We start from the raw sequence: 18,253 nt of genomic DNA, 5'->3' as shown, positions 1-18,253 counted from the left end.
GCTTCACCTTCCTGCTCTTCCCTTTTCTCATTTGTGTAGTGGTTATAATAATAATTAGCATCGCACACAGTTTTGAAGATTAAATGTGATAACACATGTACAACACTTAGAAGAAGACCCGGGGAAATGTGTTAGAATTTTTGTCATAAATATATATGATATGTATAAATTCCAATAAAAATAATTCAAAAGCAAAATCAAATAAATGCAATTCAAAGACTCCAGATTTATAGCTCTACCTTCAACCTTTTACCTGTATTCCGACTTGGTGTTGATAACTGCTGACTACATCATCAATTTCTCAAAATCATCATAGGCAGATAGCAACACATTCTCTTCTATCTGAAACCTGCTCCTAAACTATATGAGCTGTCCAAGTAATTCGTTCTGCAATTTATAGAATCACCCATATATTGCATGCCTCTGGTGAGTGGAACAATGCCTCAAATGTAGAAAAAAGTCATACAAATTTGCTGAACAGGTATCAGACTCCTTACTTCTCACCTCCAAGTCACTAAGTCCTTTTGTAGTTACCTCCTAAATCTTTTCCCAGTTTGCACCCTTCACTTTCCTCACATTGTCATGGTGTTGGCATAGCCTGTCATGACCTTTAACCTGGAGAATTTCACTACTTTCTATGTAGACTTTCTGCCTTCAGCCCAAATCTTGCAGCGCCATCTACATATCACTTCAAGGGTGATTTTTCTAAAACATAAATTTAGTCATGCCGTAGTCAAGCTTAAAATGTTTCAAAGGCTTTCCATTGCCTGGGGTATAAGATCCAAGCTATTAGACCCAGCATATAAGATTCTTCCTGGTTTCCCTATTTAACCTTCCAGGTCTTTGATCTACCTTTTCCTAATATCTGCCTCTCTACGAGGCCATCTGCACCTCCTTCTCCCTAATACTTATTTGTGGCCCCCTGTTGATTCAATATTCTCCCATATTTTGGTCTAAGCTTATGCATATCTTTCTCTGAAGTGTGTCCATCTCCTAGCATGTCCACCTTCAAGACCCAGTACGGGTATCTACTTCTCTGTGAAGTCTGGGAGGAGTTACAAGGAGTCTCAAGTTTCTTAAGTTTCTTAAACTAACTTCTTAAATTATTGTTTGTGGACATAAATCCTCAGAGCATCACTCATAAAAGGAGCCAAGCAATGTCAGTTTCTGATTGATAAAGGCCATTTTATGGAAATTTAAGTTTACCGTCTCTAATAAATTTAGCCATTCTTGAATTGCCCTGTAATACTCTATTAACAATATTTGCCTTAGAGATTTTATAACATCTTTTGAGGAAAGGCCATTGCTAATGGTGCTAGGAAACCTCCTCCAAGATGCAGGCATTGTCTTGTCTTTGAATTTTCACTGCCTGGCAGAGTTCTAGTTTCCCCAAACATGATTTTTGAATAAGTGAATAAATGATTTTATGCCCTCTACTCACCACCAAAGGTTTGCAATTTCTTTCTCTTTTCATTTTTTTTTTAGTTTTCTGACATAGTCCATTCTTGCTGAACTTTGAAATCTAGACCCAGCTCTAACTTTCTCACCATTGGTGAATACAGTGAATCCAATACTTAAAAAAAACATTGTTATACTGAGCTGGACTTCAAACTTTCTCATATTATAAAGTTTGCTAATTTGAAGTCTCTTTGAGAAAATGTGTGATGAATGTGTACAGGAATTTTATAAAAATAGAATATTTCTCTCAATAAGAGTTTGCTTTTTACATGAACTGAAAAAGATGCAGAAAATTTAATGGCACTGCCACCAAAAACAAAGCAAAAACCAACAAAAAGCAACAACAAAAACTTTCCTTTAAATCCATAATCAAGTGATATAAAGATGACCTATTCTATTACATATCTGCATTTCTGCATACACCTGATACTTATGCTAAAGAAAAATCTTACACATTGCTACCATCTAGAAAATTATATGTCCTAAAATCTAGAAAAATTACACATTTATTTAACGTGTTTTCCAGTCCACTAAAATATGGAAATATTTTAGGTATGTTATCAGGCTTACTTCAATGTGAATAACATGGTTACCTTTTTAACCTACACTTTTATAATCCAGTTTTATGACATTATTTTAATATGTCTTACTCCTTTCCTTTTTAACCCCAAACTAGACAGACTCTGGAATTGTCATTTTTTTATTTACACAAAGTGAACATTTAGTATATACATAAAAGAATCAATTTAATGATTGTATATTTAACTGATCTTAAAATATTATGATCTCCTCTTACTGAAATACAAATATAACACTAAATGAAAGTAAATACATTGCCAAGTTTTGATTATCTGAATAATGAGTGATCTATAAATTTTACTTTAAATTCACTAATAAGCCTAAATACTGTGCTTGATCCCTTATTTGATGTTGGATGAAAGAAAGGGAATCTGAAAGTCTATTTCTGGCATTTTATTAAATGATTTCAAAGGGCTTTATGATAGCATATGCTTTCTATTCAATCATTTATTCTACTTCTGCAGAGAAACTCTTTAAACGGAAAATTTTGAATACCAAATCTTAGCACGAATTACACTGGAGACGAGGAAAATGAGGCTTAGAACGAGGAAACAGCTTAGCCAGGTCTTCACAAAGTAATTTTATTTTGTTGAAATTGTAGGTCATCAGTACTGCTGATGTGTTTCTTTATAGATATTCAAGATTTGCCATGGTGGACATTTATAGACGATTTTTTCTTTTTTGAGGAAGATTAGCCCTGAGCTAACATCTGCCTCCAATCCTCCTCCCTTTTTTTCTGAGGAAGGTTGGCCCTGAGCTAACATCTGTGCCCGTCTTCCTCTACTTTATATGTGGGACGCCTGCCACAGCATGGCTTGCCAAGCGATGCATAGGTCTGGACTGGGGATTCAAACTGGCGAATGCTGGGCTGGAAGTGGAACATGTGAACTTAACCACTGTGCCATGGGGCCGGCCCCTTATAGAGGATTATACCAGAATATTATGCCTCAGTTTTGTGGAAATCTCTGATTCAAATTAGATATCAGTGGAGGATTTTACCCAGATCTCTTCTGGAAAAGTAATTCAGAGACATTATAACTTTGGAAACATATTTTTAGTGAAAAGACCACGGATTTATCTTGCTTTGATTTTTGTTGCTATGAAACAGTTGAGGAAATGATGATAGATATAAATCTTGAAGCATGTGGTAATGTGGTAATGAAATAAATTCAAAGGTAAAGGAAGATTTTTTTTTTAAAAAAAGTCTACCACCCAGTGCCTTATGTGTGGATAACATCTTTATCTCTTCATCTGTCTTATCTCTCCACCTAGCACAGCAGATACTCTAAAATGAAGTAATGAAGATTAGGACAAAGGTCTTCAGGAATATTTGTATTAGTTAGGTTAGGGTACGGCAAGAAACCACATAAGAAACATAATCTGGCTATGAATTGAAAGGGTGATGAAAACAGCAAGAGACAAAATTGGTTAAACTCAGACATTAATATGGCATTAAAGACAAAGGGAAAGAACTTCAAATTTAAATTAATGCTGATTAATAAAGACAAATGCAAGAGAAAATATGGCACAAATGCATAGAGACGCATTACAAAGATAGAACAGGAGTTATCAACAGAGAACCATAAATATGGGAATAAATCTTCAAATCAATTAGGGAAGAGAATTAGAAAATAAATAGCTATACTGAAAGAAGGAAAAATGGTATGTGCTCCACCAATATTTGTTTAATTATAGTGAATTATTGAACAAAGAGGTTTATACAGTGAGCAGCAAACAGGCTGGAGTTAAATGACTTCTTCACCACTGCCTTTTAGGAGAAAGTGGTTGTACACTGTTGATCTGGGTGAAATAGCCATGGTGGAAGGATGGGCACCTGAGGAGAATCAGTTAGCCATGTAGACATGTAATAGAAAAGCAAAAAGAGCTGTCTTTATATAAAATTTACAAGATTTTGAAAAGCAGCTGTCTGCATGAAAATCCAGAAGAAGAAGTCTTTGCAATATTTTAAGGGCTTTTTAAATTTAAAATGAAAATAATTTGGAAAAGCAAAATATTTTTGCATCTTTAAAGAGGTAAAAGAATAAGACTTGGTTACTTGGCTACCTGGGAAGATAGCAGAAGAAGTAATCAATCAAATTTTAATCACCTGGAAAGGTACGGGTTCTATGAAACACCAACATGGTTTTTTGAATAGCAAATCATGCCAGACCCATTTAATCTTGTTCTGTGATAGCATTACAGGCCGCAGAGACAAGGAAAAATGATAGTGACAATCCATCTTATTTTCAGGAGGTCTAGGAGTCTGTTCTTTGTAACATTTTAATTGAAAATCTTGGGAAAAGATGAACTTAACCACATTATTTTTAGGTTTGTGGATGCACAACATGCTTGAATGTTCAATTAAAGGATAATTGAAGTTTCAACATCAAGATGCACTAATATTTTGATGTAGCTCCCATGAACTGGTCCTGGGGACCATTTAGTCAACTGCTATTAGATGACCTGCATTACGTAATTAATCAACTCTCTGGGTAATTATACATTTACTTAGTCAGTAAAAGCAGGAGATAAAAATTGAAAAGAATAGAATAATATAAACACACAAAACAGACATTTGGAAAAAAATGGACTCATTAGAATATTAATCAACAATGTGAATACTGTGAAAATGGCTAACGCTCCATAGAAAGTTGTAAAAGGAGTACGACAAGCAAAGACTTAAGAAAATCCTTTTGCCTTTTCTTTGTTCTATTTAATCACCATCAAGATACTCGTTTCCTGTTTTAGTCACTAATACCACACTTTTTAATGAATTCAAAGATAAAGTTTGGTTATTTTTGTGTTTTCCAAATGTTCTGCCTTCTATATGTATTGCTTTTGTAATTAAAGGATTCAAGCCACATTTAAAAAATATGATTAAAAAGCAAGAAAACAAATAATTTAGAGAAAATATGAAGATATTCCCCTCAAAAGTGTCTCAGGCAATAAAAGAAATTGAAGCTGGTGCTCATAAGGAAATCCAAAATAGGGAGAGTTGTTTAGCCCATGGTCAACAAATATTTAGGGGGATTTGCTATGTGAAACCCGTATCACATAATTTGGGAGGAGATTTACATTTGGAAGGATCTGAAATGTCAAGGACCTTACACTGAGAATGAGCCTAGTGGTCAAGGATCAAAAAATAGCCTGTGGATAGAACAGAGTGGCGTGAGCAAGAGAATAAATATGAGGGGGAAAGAGAGTGGATTACGCAGTCAGGGAGTCAGGGCAAGAAGTGTGTATTTTCTTCTGAATACTGTGGTAAGTCACTGGATGATTTTGTTTTAATTTAATTATGATATACATATATTGAAGTATGCACATCATAAGTATATAGCTCAATGAATTATTCACAAACTGAACATATTCCCCAGATCAGGAAAGAAAACATTACCAGCATTCTCCCAAATACCCTTTATGTTCTCTTCCAGTCACTACTTCCTGCTGAGGATAACTACTCTCCCGCCTTCTAACCACATAGATTAATTCATCCTGTTTATATAGACAAAAATCATACAGGTTGTGCTCTGTCTGACTTCATTTGCTCAAAATTAGGCTTGTGTAATTCATTCATCTTTAGGCATCCGCCTAAAGAGAAGATGTGGGTAAAAATCCCACCACTGAGCACTGGAGTATCCCAACATTTGGAAGATGAGTAGAATAAGAATTGCTAATACAAGAGGTAGAGTCTCCGGCGAGGTGGGAGAAAAAATAGGAGACCATGGATCATGGCCAAGGCAAAAGATGCTTCAAGAAGGCGAATAGTTAGTAGTGATAAAATATTGTTGAGCAATTGAGCAAGATGGAGTCTGATATATACTACTGGATTTGACATCATGGAAGTCGTTGACAAGTGGTACTTCAAACAAGAGAATGGGAAGTGACGAGGTAAAGCCTGCAAATGCTAACTCATTCCAAAATTTTTAACAAAAAACGAAGGGTTCTAGGGAACATGGAATCAACAGAGGTTTTTGAGATGGTAAATACTACAGAATGTTTGTAGGATGATGGAAATAATCCAGTGTAAAGGGAAAAATCTGAGGATTCAGAAGGATGAGAAAATTGTATGAATGATGGCTATGAGAAGGTGAAGGGGGATGGAATTCAGAGCACAGGTGAAGAGGCTTATCTGTATTAGGAGCTGAAGTACTTCCATTTTAACAGGAAGAAAGACAGGACTATGGAGTATGCAGGTACCACGCTGAATTCGGTTATGGACAAATGAGAGTTCTCATCTTTTATGAAGATATTTCTTGTCCCACACACTCTTCTCCCATCACTGTGTGTAATCAATCTTATTGATCTTTCAAAACCAGAGTCGAAAACTCGTACCTCATTTTAATTTGTATGTACACAATTTTCAGAGGTAGAAACATTTTTCCTATGTTTATTGGCCATCTGGATTTTTAAAACTTGCTGTGTTTGTTGTTTGTTTGCTCATTTGAACATATCTTTCTGTTTCCATCACATAAACAATAATTTGCCTGGATTCAGCATTCTTGGGTGTCTTAAACTTTAAATTTATGTAGATATTTTTCTAATTGTCTTCTGTCATAAAACATTGAGGATGTTAAGTCTGAAGTTAGTGCAATGTTCTCCCTCCGTAGGCACTATGTTTCTTCTTCTCCTTTTTTTTTTTTGAGAAAGATTAGCCCTGAGCTAACATCTGCCACCAATCCTTCTCTTTTTTGCTGAGGAAGACTGGCCTTGAGCTAACATCCATGCCTATCTTCCTCTATTTTACATGTGGGACGCCTACCACAGCATGGCTTGACAAGTGGTGCATAGGTCCTGACCCGGGATCCAAACCGGCGAACCCCAGGCCACCAAAGCAGAACGTGCGAATTAACTGCTGTTCCCCTGGGCCTGCCCCCTATGTTTCTTATAAATGGATCTTTTCAGAATTATTTCTTTATCCCTGAAGTTTAAAACTTGGTGAGACATCGCTAGAGATAAGCCCCGAGACCAGCTGGCTCTTTATTTGTGGCAGCTCCAATGTGTGCCTTTCTCTCTCACAGGCAGGCTGTGGTGTTCTTGGTGCATGGTTGCAACAGTGACTTCAGAGGGACTGTTCACAGATACCCATGAGGGATACCTCCAGTCCTCGCATCTCCAGGTTGGAAAGGCCCCATCCACCTTAGTGGATATTGCTCTTCAGAAGCTGAGTCTTCAAGCCTGAAAGGGGATTCGCTATGGTAGTCCTCACCTCAGTGCGCAAGCTTCCAATACAGGAGGATATTTGGGGAGGTGAGGTTACCATATTTCCATCCTCCACTCACTGGCACATTTCAGCATTCTTTTAGGAATGGGAGTTTCTACTTATCAGCACTCAGTATCTTTATTTTTTTTCTCCAAATCACTGCTGATTTGGGAGAAATTCTATTTATACAATATATTTGTCAGCAGCCTATCTTACTAGCATTGATTATTATAATATTCTTTATAATATTATTTCCTGGCACCTTGGAGTGTGTATGTGTGTGTGTGTCAAACTCTAGTCATGCCATCATATTTCCCAGAATCTCTAGCTCTATCATCATATTTTCACAGAAAGCTTTGCTTCCCTCTGTATTCTTTGCTAAATCCTGGCTCCTTCTTGGAGCTGCTGCTCTCTCTTTCTTCCTCTTTTTTAACAATATATGCCCTGTGTCTTCCTCCTAATTTCTGTTGCAATCTCAATGGAATTAGGGTCAGCTGCTTTGGCAAATATGTGTTCGGCAGTCTGAGGCAAGAGGAGGGGAAATTTAAAGTTTCTTTAGTGGAGAAAGTACTTTTTTGCTTGGATCTCTGACTATTGATCAGAAACATAAATGATCTGCCACTTCCTGTGTAAAACCATAAAATCTCTCCATCGAAAAGTATTTCATTACTAGGCACTGCTTAATCATACTCATGCCCGGTATCATAGGTCTAACAAAGTATTTATAATTGAAATACTTTTGCAAGTAAAGAGAGACAATGATTTATAGTAAATGGATAATGGGCTCTTCAGGGTAGAGAAAAAGAATGTAAGAGAAGCTGTGGAATAGCAGAAAGTCCATGGGCTTGAGTCCAAGGGGCCTGGCTTCGAATCTCAGCACCGGTTCCCACTTAGAAGTATTGTGGCCTTAAGTTTACAACAAAGCACCTAACGTGGGTTTTATTGTGTCCCTCTCCCCAAATTCATATGTTGAAGTCCTAACCCCCAGGACCTCAGAAGGTGGCTGTAATTGGAGATAGGCTCTTTACAGAGATAATTAAGATAAAACGAGGTCATTAGGGTGGGCCCTAATCCAATGTTACTGGTGTCATTATCAGAAGAGGAAATTTGGACAGACACATACAGAGGGAAGATGATGTAAAGACAGAGGGAGGAGATGCTCATCTACAAGCCAAGGAGAGAGGCCTGGAACAGATGCTTCCTTCAGAAGCCTCAGGGAACCAACCCTGGTGACACTTTCATCTTGGATTTCTAGCCTCTAAAACTGGGAGACAATACATTTCTATTGTTTAAGCCACACAGTCTGTGGTCCTTTGTTATAGCAGCCCTTAGTTTCCCAAGGAAAAATGGGGATATTCCCAGTTGTCACAGAGTTTTTATAAGTTAAACAATGAGAATAGAATAAAAATGAAAATGTTATCTGTAACTGAGTATTTATGACATGATAGGCGTAGTGTTTAATGCTTTACACATGTTGTAAATGCATATAGCGTGGTGACCGTCACACAGGAGATGTGAAATAGAAACTATTTTGATTTTCTCTTGTTTACCGCAGTGAAGAGATGCTGAAGTGAAAATATGCTGCAATGAAGGGGAGATGCAAAGATATAGGAAGAAATAAATAAAGGGATATCTCATATAAGGGAGAAGAAACTAACACACTGTAGGGGGAAGAAAGGAAACATATCAAAGGCTGCTGACAGCAGGGAGTAACAGTCAGAAGGACTAAGGGACTGACCAATAACTAGTTCTCAGGGTGAACAGAGAACATGTTTTCTTGTACAGAGCTTTTTAGGCATCTTTCACCAGAACTGTCACAATGCGTCTAAGCTTTTACTTCCATGTGATCCTATAGTTTGCATACCATTTGTGTTATAATTGTTTTAACAATATTAATAAGAAGAATGGAGAAAGGTTATCATGAAGTCATACATAGTATCATATTGACTGTTTCTTATTTCCTTTTTAGCTTTTTGAGTTACTGACACATTATTGCAGCAAAACATATGTAGGGTCAATTCATGCTGAATAGTTATTAGAAACCATGATAACAAAAGTCATTACACTGTAGTTCAGTTTTGACAGTAAAATTTCTGCAACATTATCACAAATCCTCATGCATTAGTGCAATGATCCTTACTATAGTTTCATATTAGAATCAAAAGATTGCTGTAGCATGCTTGATACAAAAAGTCAAGCAAGCCAAATTCTTTTCTGCTTTTACAGATAACATTTTTGCTCTTTTTCTATGTATGTCATGCAGATAGTAGCTTTGTTTTACATCCTTCTCTCAATAACATATGAGTACGTTGCATATATCTTTCTTTAAAATAAAGACGTTTCCTTGAAAGACCACACTATTCTGATTACCAGCCCCAAAGGAAATAATTTGAAAATGATTTTATATCTAACACAATGTCACAAAATTCTAAAACCATATTATTCACTGTGTTATTATCTTCCTTTTCTCAGATAATGTGTTGGCTGTGTGTACATTTTTTTGGGCAGAGATTTACTATGATGGAATAGTATAAGATTTTAAAAAGGACATCTGTCAGATTCAGGATTACTTTGATGGGAAAGCTGCGAGAGATACCCTTCAGCTGAAAAAAGGGAAAATATTTTTAATGCCTATCTGTCCACAATATTTTTCTGTAGTCACTTATTAACAAACACTTAAAGGGCATGATTGTACAAGTAAATTGCTATATTTTTGAGGTAATGTTAATTCACTCAGGTCCATTTCAAGAAAACAGAAGAAATATGACTCACGACCTAGTGCCTAGTGAATTAAAGAACCTCAAAAAATTGAGTAACTTCTTCCTTAGTAGGAAAACTAGGTTTATATGGGTATACACGGAATGTGTATAATAGAACACATTTCACTTTATACAAAACATGTTCTCTGGAAATATGGATATAAATAAAACCTGTTTAGTTGTGTCATAATTGAAGTGATTGTGGATTGTTTGAAATTGCTTTAAAATTGCAATGTGAAGATGCCAGATCCCAGCAAATTAAAATGTTGAGTATTGTCATGGCATGTGTTGTCTTTATTGTCATCTTCTCCATCTGTGAAATTTTACAGATCTCTTTATGAAGGTTCTAGTAACATATTATGTTAGGTTATTTCTAGGAAATTTTTGCTTGTTCTAGCTATTGTGAATGGAATATTTTTATAAATGTATATTTTCCAATTGGTGTTTTTTGCATAAGATTTGTGCACAAATGCAACTAACCCATGTGCCATTGCTAAGTCTGTCTCTGATGCCTTCCCACATATATATGGTTTTCTATCCTGTAACCCTCTCTCAGCTTCACCCAGCCAATTAGATGTCTGTCCATTGCTCTATTCCTTACAGCACCTGCATGCTTTTCCAATAGATTATCATAATGTCGCTATTACTTTACATGTCTATCCTCTCTCCCATAATTTATCCCATATTCTCAAGTTGCATCAACTATTTAATACCTATTATAAATTAGAAGGACTTTTACAATAGTATAGCCACACCAAGATTTGGTCCAAGAAGTAAGGGACATATATTTATCTAAAGAATAATAGCTATAAGTAGTAATATCTTCTATATGCAAAATAAGCAGTTTGTGAAAAGTTATTCTAAGCGTTTTAACTTAAAATATCTATTTATTTTCCAGAGGCTTGTTGAGGAAACTAAATAAGATTACTTATAAAAGCTTGCAGAGTGCCTAGCACACAGTAAGAACTTCATAAATGTTAATTATTACTATATATGTTTTACAACAATCCTGCTAGGGAAATGTTAATATTCCCATTGTTCAGAGGCTCCGAGGAATTAAATAAGCTGCCCATAGATATTCCTCCCCACCTTCAGTACAACTCTGAAGAAAGAATAAATGACCTAAAGAAAACTTTACTATATGAATATGCATTTCCCACATTAATATTTATATTAATCAATGATTATTACATACAGTGCTGTAGATTAGGGGAAAGATGATTACAAGAGCAGTTTTTTCAAATGTTTAGGTCATTGTGATGCGTATGTGTAGTTTGAAACTAAAAAAATCACTACACTGGTACTCCCACAGCGTTGCAAATCAACTGTGGTCGTAAACCATACCTTAGACAAGCCTAAGTAGAAATCCACCTATCACAGGAGGCGCATGCAATGAACATTTGACTTGTTTTATTGTAATTTTTAAAAAGTGGCTTTTGAGTGATAAAAGCTACTGTTTCATTTTATAGCTGCACTACAGCGTTAAAAAAAGTCAGGGTTCTGAATCTATATGGATTCCAAAAACATAACCTATTTATTTTGAAAATATTCCAAGTTTTTCCAGGTAATATAAAGAACACGTTGTTTATTTCTTCTTTATTAACGTTATACGTAAGCAAAAGTTCTCGAATGTATGATTTATGACATGAAATTTTCTCCTATTCTATATAAAATGACATTTTTCAAGGTTTAATCCACTAGATGCTAAGTTTGCTTATTGTAAATAGGTTTCCTAAGAAAGGCTTCCAAGGACAATAGGAAATTCAGGGTTAACAGAGTTAACAGTTTTCTTAAAATGGGATTTCTCAGAATCCTTAGCGTGCAAATGCAGTTTAAGTCTTTAAAAAGGGGATATAGTATGCAGTGTGCCACATGTATATGTATATATATATACGATATAGAGTATATATATATATGTCACATATACCACATAGCTATATCTCTAAATCTTTTTCTCTCTCTGCATTAGGATTTCTTAACCTTAGCTCTATTGACATTTCGGGCTGCAAAATGTTTTGGGGCGTGTGCGTGTGTGTGAAGATGCTGTCCTTTGCATTGTAGGATTTTTCGCAGCATCCCTGGCCTCTACCCATTAGCTGCCAGGAGCACCCCTTCCACTCCCATCCCCAAAACATCTCCAGGCATTGCCAGATAGCCACATATCCTCTGGGGGACAAAACAGCCCTCAGTGGAGAATGACTGAATATACATATACGATGATTTCACCTTGAGTGTCTTTGATATATCAGGGTCCCGTCATACTCTAGAAATAACTTTTAAGATGTTGCTAACATTAAAAAGATGCTTATTGCTATGCAACTCCACCAGATGATCTTCTCAAAATTGCATAAGATACGTAAGTCTACAATTCACTCAAAACTGGTACTAGACTGAAGAACTGGTTTGATTTAAGCCAAGTTGATCTTTCTTAAGTATCAGCCAGAAGTAAACATTTAGTTTTTGGTGTTTCTCTTGTGGAGTTTAGACAACAGAAGGGAAATTCACTGGGATAAAACAATAGATGACCAGCTGTCTACTCCTGTCTCAGAGATCACAAAAGCTCTTCAGAGAGTGCTTGAGAGTTCTTTAGAGAAAGGGGGCAGTAGGAATTTACTGCAAGCTCATCAGTCTATGAAGTGTGGTAACGCCTTTAGAACAAATGTGTGTGTGCACGCTGATAGGTATGTCCTAAGAAAGAGAGGCAGAGATATTGACAGAGCTTTTAAGTAGGGGTTGTAGGCAAAAATTATTTTAAAAATTATGATTTTCCTAGCGAAGAAATGAATTTCTATCTACGCTGAAACAAGCACACAAAAGGCACCACTCAAAGTCTAATTCTAATATATGCAAGATAACAAACAATACAAAATATTTATAAAAATGAGAATAAAACAGCTTTCACATCTCTTTAGGTAAAGAATTTTGTTTATGCTAGAAATGACTTTGACTCCTCATCAAATCAATGTAAAGTGAGTATTAGAGGAAACTCATGTTTGAAAACTGAAAGAGGGAAGAGAAAACATGCTAATGAAATCCATGGATGATAGAATATTTCTGAGCCTTTAAGATGGAAACTTTGGAGGCCACCCTGTGGCCGAGTGGTTAAGTTTGCATGCTCTGCTTTGGCCGCCCAGGGTTTTGTCAGTTTGGATCCAGAGCATGGACCCAGCACGCTGATCAAGCCACGCTGAGGCAGCGTCTCATGTGGCACAGGCAGAAGGACCTACAACTGGAATATACAACTATGTACTGGGGGAGGTTTGGAGAGAAGAAGAAGAAGAAGAAGAAAAGATTGGCAACAGATGTCAGCTCAGGGCCAATGTTTAAAAAAAAAAAAGGAAAAAAAAGATGGAAACTTTGTCCATTGAGACCTAGGCAATGCAGATTAAATAGCAAAAATCCATGATTCTTCCCTTGGTGGGGCAAAGAGAGGATGTTGTTGGGCTCTGATTCTATGCTCTGTTCTAGGGAACACCCCCTTGGACTCTGGGGAGCACAGCCTTCAGCATGGAAGCTGAGATGAGGTGCATATTCCTGGGCCCTGTATTATAGCTTGGTCAGTACAATGATGATTAATTCTTTATTTTGAATAATTGAGTGAATGAATGATATCTGATTCTGTAAGGCCCAGAAGTGTCCCTTAGATCTCCAGGGTAGTCTTCTGATTCATGTCCCTACACGATTCCTTCACAAGCCCAGGTCACTTAAAGATGATGCTCCAATCTAAGCATCTCCTTGGCAGTTACTTTTACTACTACTCAGCTATTGGTGCACTCAAACTCTTGAAAACCATCGCAGCACATGATTATCTACAGTCTGTTGGAGAGAATATTTGAACATAAGTTAAGACAACTGTGTCCTAGGCCAACCTTTCTTCTAATAACTGTATATGTATTATTTCACTGAGCTATTCTGGCCCTCAGTTTCCTTATCTATAAAATAATCTTTTAAAGAGATAGGTAAAATTTCTAAAGCTCTTCTTAGTTGAAAAGTTTTATAATTTGAGTTGCAAAACCTATCTATAATCCCTATGGAAATTAAATAGGTTCTGATTAAATAGATAGTCCTTTCCTCACCAGAAGATCGTCATTGAAAAGTGGCTTCAATGAGATAAAATTACAAAAACAATTAGTGAATCAAAGAATCTCTTTTCGTTGGACACTAGAGACAATGCATAATTTCTGTGATTTTACGAGCTTTATAAAACTTGATAAGACACGTATAGGATTGTTCAATGATGTTAGAGTAGAAAGGGCGTGTCATGATTATGAAATGGGTTGGACGTAAGAAAATCCTGCGTTTGATTCTCATCTCAGTCAATCTCCCTCTACTTGAGTGACTTTGTGACACACGCAATCTCAGTTTCATATCTTACATTGGAAACGATGATAATAATAGAAAATTTTCCAGGATTACTGAGGAACATTACAAAGACAACATTTGCAAATTGCATGGCACAGATCCCTGGTCCACATTAGTGCTTGTTAAGCACTGACTGATACTGTAATCATTTGTATTCCCTTAGTTTGAAAGCACTAAGAATTGAGGTAGGTAAAGGTTAAGTTTTACCAGTGGTTTACAAAAGAGTTAAAAATATTTTTTAAGCAGTTTTGGAAGAAGCCTTGTTTTCAGCCAACACAATACATCAACGTTTGCATACTCACTTAGCTCACCTTTCTCTGCAGGCCTGAAGAACTTGAGATAGCAATTAAAACAAACATATGATGGTTTTATCAACATATTCATGGATTTTTTTAAAAAGACAACATGAAAAATATATTTGAAAGCTTTTAACAAAAATGTCTATTTTCAATTGGAAGTACAACCTGTTTTTCAGATATTTTTCCTTCATTCCTCTTTAGCGTTGTTTTAAATTTTGAAATCTGGGAAATTTTAGACTGGATTCTACTCTATCATTACCCAAGAACAAGGCAAATAAGAATTTTGCATGACTATTTTTGTTTGTTTCTGATTTTTAAAGTGAGAAATATCCATCACTGCAAATTTTAAAAGTATAGGACAATAGCAAGAAACACATTCAAAGGAAGCAGACAATTTTATCATCAAGAGTAATACTATAACGTGCTAACATTTGAGCCATCTGTATATAAAATTGTGTTAAGGAGGGGGACATTATTTTTCACATTTAATTTGTTTTACTCTTCCATTAAGTTTTCTTTGCTACCCTTGGCCTAAAATACAGAGAGATATGAAAATATATAATTTGTGTACAGAGAATAATACTCCCTAAGAAGCACAATAATTAAAATATAATTATTTACCACACCAAAAGGAATGTATGTTCAGAAGCAATGAAATTAATCTAAAACAGGGAAAAGACACAAAAAATTCCTAATAGTGAGATCTATTTTATCCGCCAAGGGAATTCAACAAGGGGACCAGAGGTTGAATGGTGCTTTTGTGTACCAAACACTAAACAGGCCAAAGGACTAAAACCTATAAATACAGGAAATGCTGCAATATCAAGGAAATGGACTAAAATATTAAAGGGTTTTCTCAGTTTTGATGGCCAAATTCCATCCTGTAAGCAGTGCATTAGACGCTAATGACATACGATTTCTCACTGACAGATTTAACAGCATCAATAAGGCCTCTCTGTCCATTGCAGCAAATTGATCCTACATGACACTGACAAGGGCAGCCTGCACTTAATGACCTCCACCGCTGAAGGATGGAAATGAAAAATGATTGGAAGTACGAATAAATCTTTGAAAGTTTCCCTGAAACAGGTGTGCTAAAAGTGATTCGTTTGAAGGATCATCGCAAACATAAACCCAATCTCCTAGCATGCTCCACTGTCTGTTCATACCAGGGCCTCACTCCGTGGGTCTTGATCAGAATTTGCTTTAATTCCAAAAATTACATCAAGACAAGACAGTAAGACATTTTGTTCTTGCTATGGATTACTATGTTAGAGATCTCTCTTAAAGGCATACGTTTTTCACTATTTATGCAGATATCTAATATAGTTGTCATTTGCCACCAAAGGATTCTATACAAACTAATAAAGAGTAGACATACAATTTGTCTTTGTTTCCCTCCTGGTTGGAAAAGGAAATACAATACCCCCATTGGTTATTTTCTCCTCCTCAACTGTAAGCAACAAATAGAACATGTTTAACCTCTATAACAACGTCAAATGCATGAAGCGATTGGACAAATGCATCCTGGAGACATTGATGACCTTTCTTTGAATCCTGCACAAGGGTTTGAGGACACTAAGATTTGGCATTTAGTTGTATTCTCAATAGTTTCCAAAACAAGTTTATTGCTTCATATGCTTTCATCTTGCTACTACTTCATACAAATTTTAAGAAAAAATACACTCTCTCTTCCAATATATTTGAGAGCTTTAACTCTCATGAGAGTAGATGGATGGGAAACAGAGGGGAGTTTATAAGCAGCATACCAGATAAATGTAATAGTTACTGACAATTGCATACTATGCCTTTATTTTCAAAGTAACTATGGATTTTCCTTTTTTATTACTTATCAATTTTCCTCTGAGGTAAATCTTATTTTACAAATGAGAAAACTCAGGTGGGAAAGGTAAATAACTTGCCAAGATCACTAAGCTAGTAGTTGGTAGAGCTTACACTCAAATCCTGGCCTTCTGTCTTCCCCATATTCCATAATAATGAGGAATAAATATAGTACTGGAATTCTAAACTACTAATTTCTAGTGCAGTAGTATGGGTGACAACAATAGGAGAAAGGATCCATTAGCAGCCCACTGGTTCTTATGGATAGGTGAATTATTAAAAAGTGATCATGCCTCTATTTTCTGAAATTTATATTCTGGGAAGAAAAAAAGATTAAAAGGAAAATGATTTTTCTTGTCAATGAGTATCTGGAGAAGAATATAGAGGAAGAGGCTATATCTTAACCATCTAGTAATGGAGCTTTCTCTTTCCTTTTTGATTTGTGGCATATTGTGTGTTTTATTTTTTCACTGATTATTAGAGAAGACATTACAGAATATATTAGAATTCTTGGTGATTTCCAGTAACCAGAGAGGGTCAACTATTTTTCCAACTTTCTAAGCCTCCTATCTAATAAGAAAATAAAACCCCAAAATTTGGAGCCCATATATCATGACAAAGAATTAGAAGTGTATCGTGGGAAGTTACTATAGACAGAATTAAAATTTGAAGCCCATGATAATATATTTAAACCTATGAACTACAAACATTTGGTATCCCAGATTATAATAATTAAAATAAAATTAGTAGAAAATAGTGGATTAGAAGCTGAGTTTTTCCATTTCTCAAATATTCTTTCAAAATTCTATTTCAAAACGTTGATAAAAATATACAACAAAACATTACCAAAAAAACCCACATGCCATTTGGTAGCATATAAAAGTCCACCACCAGATTGGAGACTCCATGACTGACCACTTGTTACTTTTTGTAGGACATATGTCAAGTAAATCACTATTTTTTAGAAATAAGAAAAACCTACCTGATTCTGATCTCTAATTGGAGCATCAAGTGATAACTGTCTATCATATAGATTGAAATAATTGTCCTTTTCCGTTAAGAAAGTAGTCTGTAATTTCTGATACTCTTGAGCTAAACGTAGGTTTTCTTCTAGTGAATCAGCTTGCATTCTCTAGAAGATAAATATAGTAATATATTTAATTAAAATCATTTTAATTTGTTTGATTTTTTACATTGCTTAAATTATGTAAAACTATTATATATTGTAAAAAACAATAAGCCCAAAAAGATGTTTCCCCTGACACCAATATTCTCCTTGGATTTAATAATTTTCTTTCTTGATGCAGGTATTTTTTGAACATTGCATCAGGAGCGTCTGTCTGGCTTTTGTTCCTCTTTCCCGGAGTTCCCTCTGTAATGCTTTGGGAAGTACACAGTCCTAGGAGGTTCCCCTCAGCATCCCAGGTGGCTTCTTCCAGTTTTCCACCCCCTTTTCCTTTCCTCAAGCCCCAGTGCTCAAATAGGTGGAAGACACTTGGGAGTTTACAATCCTATTTCCAAGAGGTTCAGAGTAGTAGCACTCACAGAAAACACTCAAAACATAGAGAAGAGTAAAAGATAAGGAGCAAGAGGGCTGGCCCTGCAATGTAGTGGTTAAGTTCACAGCACTGCGCTTTGGTGGCCCTGGTTCAAGGGTTCGGATCCCAGGTGTGGACCAACAGCTATGGTGTGGTGGTGACTCACATACAAAAAAATGGAGGAAGACTGGCACAGATGTTAGCTCAGGGCAAATC

The 18,253-nt window shown here is 35.9% G+C and overlaps 1 protein-coding gene across 1 annotated transcript in view; it reads right to left on the bottom strand.

The window, feature by feature from the left end:
- The window catches only part of CCDC178 (coiled-coil domain containing 178), a 361,283-nt gene that overhangs the window by 107,748 nt on the left and 235,282 nt on the right, over window positions 1-18,253 (bottom strand). The window contains exon 18 of the mRNA XM_046671168.1: window positions 17,482-17,631. Coding sequence (XP_046527124.1) covers window positions 17,482-17,631 — 150 coding nt within the window. The remainder of the gene's footprint in view (window positions 1-17,481; window positions 17,632-18,253) is intronic.

Source organism: Equus quagga, chromosome 9 (assembly GCF_021613505.1).
Source record: "Equus quagga isolate Etosha38 chromosome 9, UCLA_HA_Equagga_1.0, whole genome shotgun sequence".
In the NCBI taxonomy this organism is placed as follows: Eukaryota; Metazoa; Chordata; class Mammalia; order Perissodactyla; family Equidae; genus Equus; species Equus quagga.
Note: the sequence above shows the minus strand (reverse complement) of the source record. Positions and strands in the feature narration are given on the sequence as shown.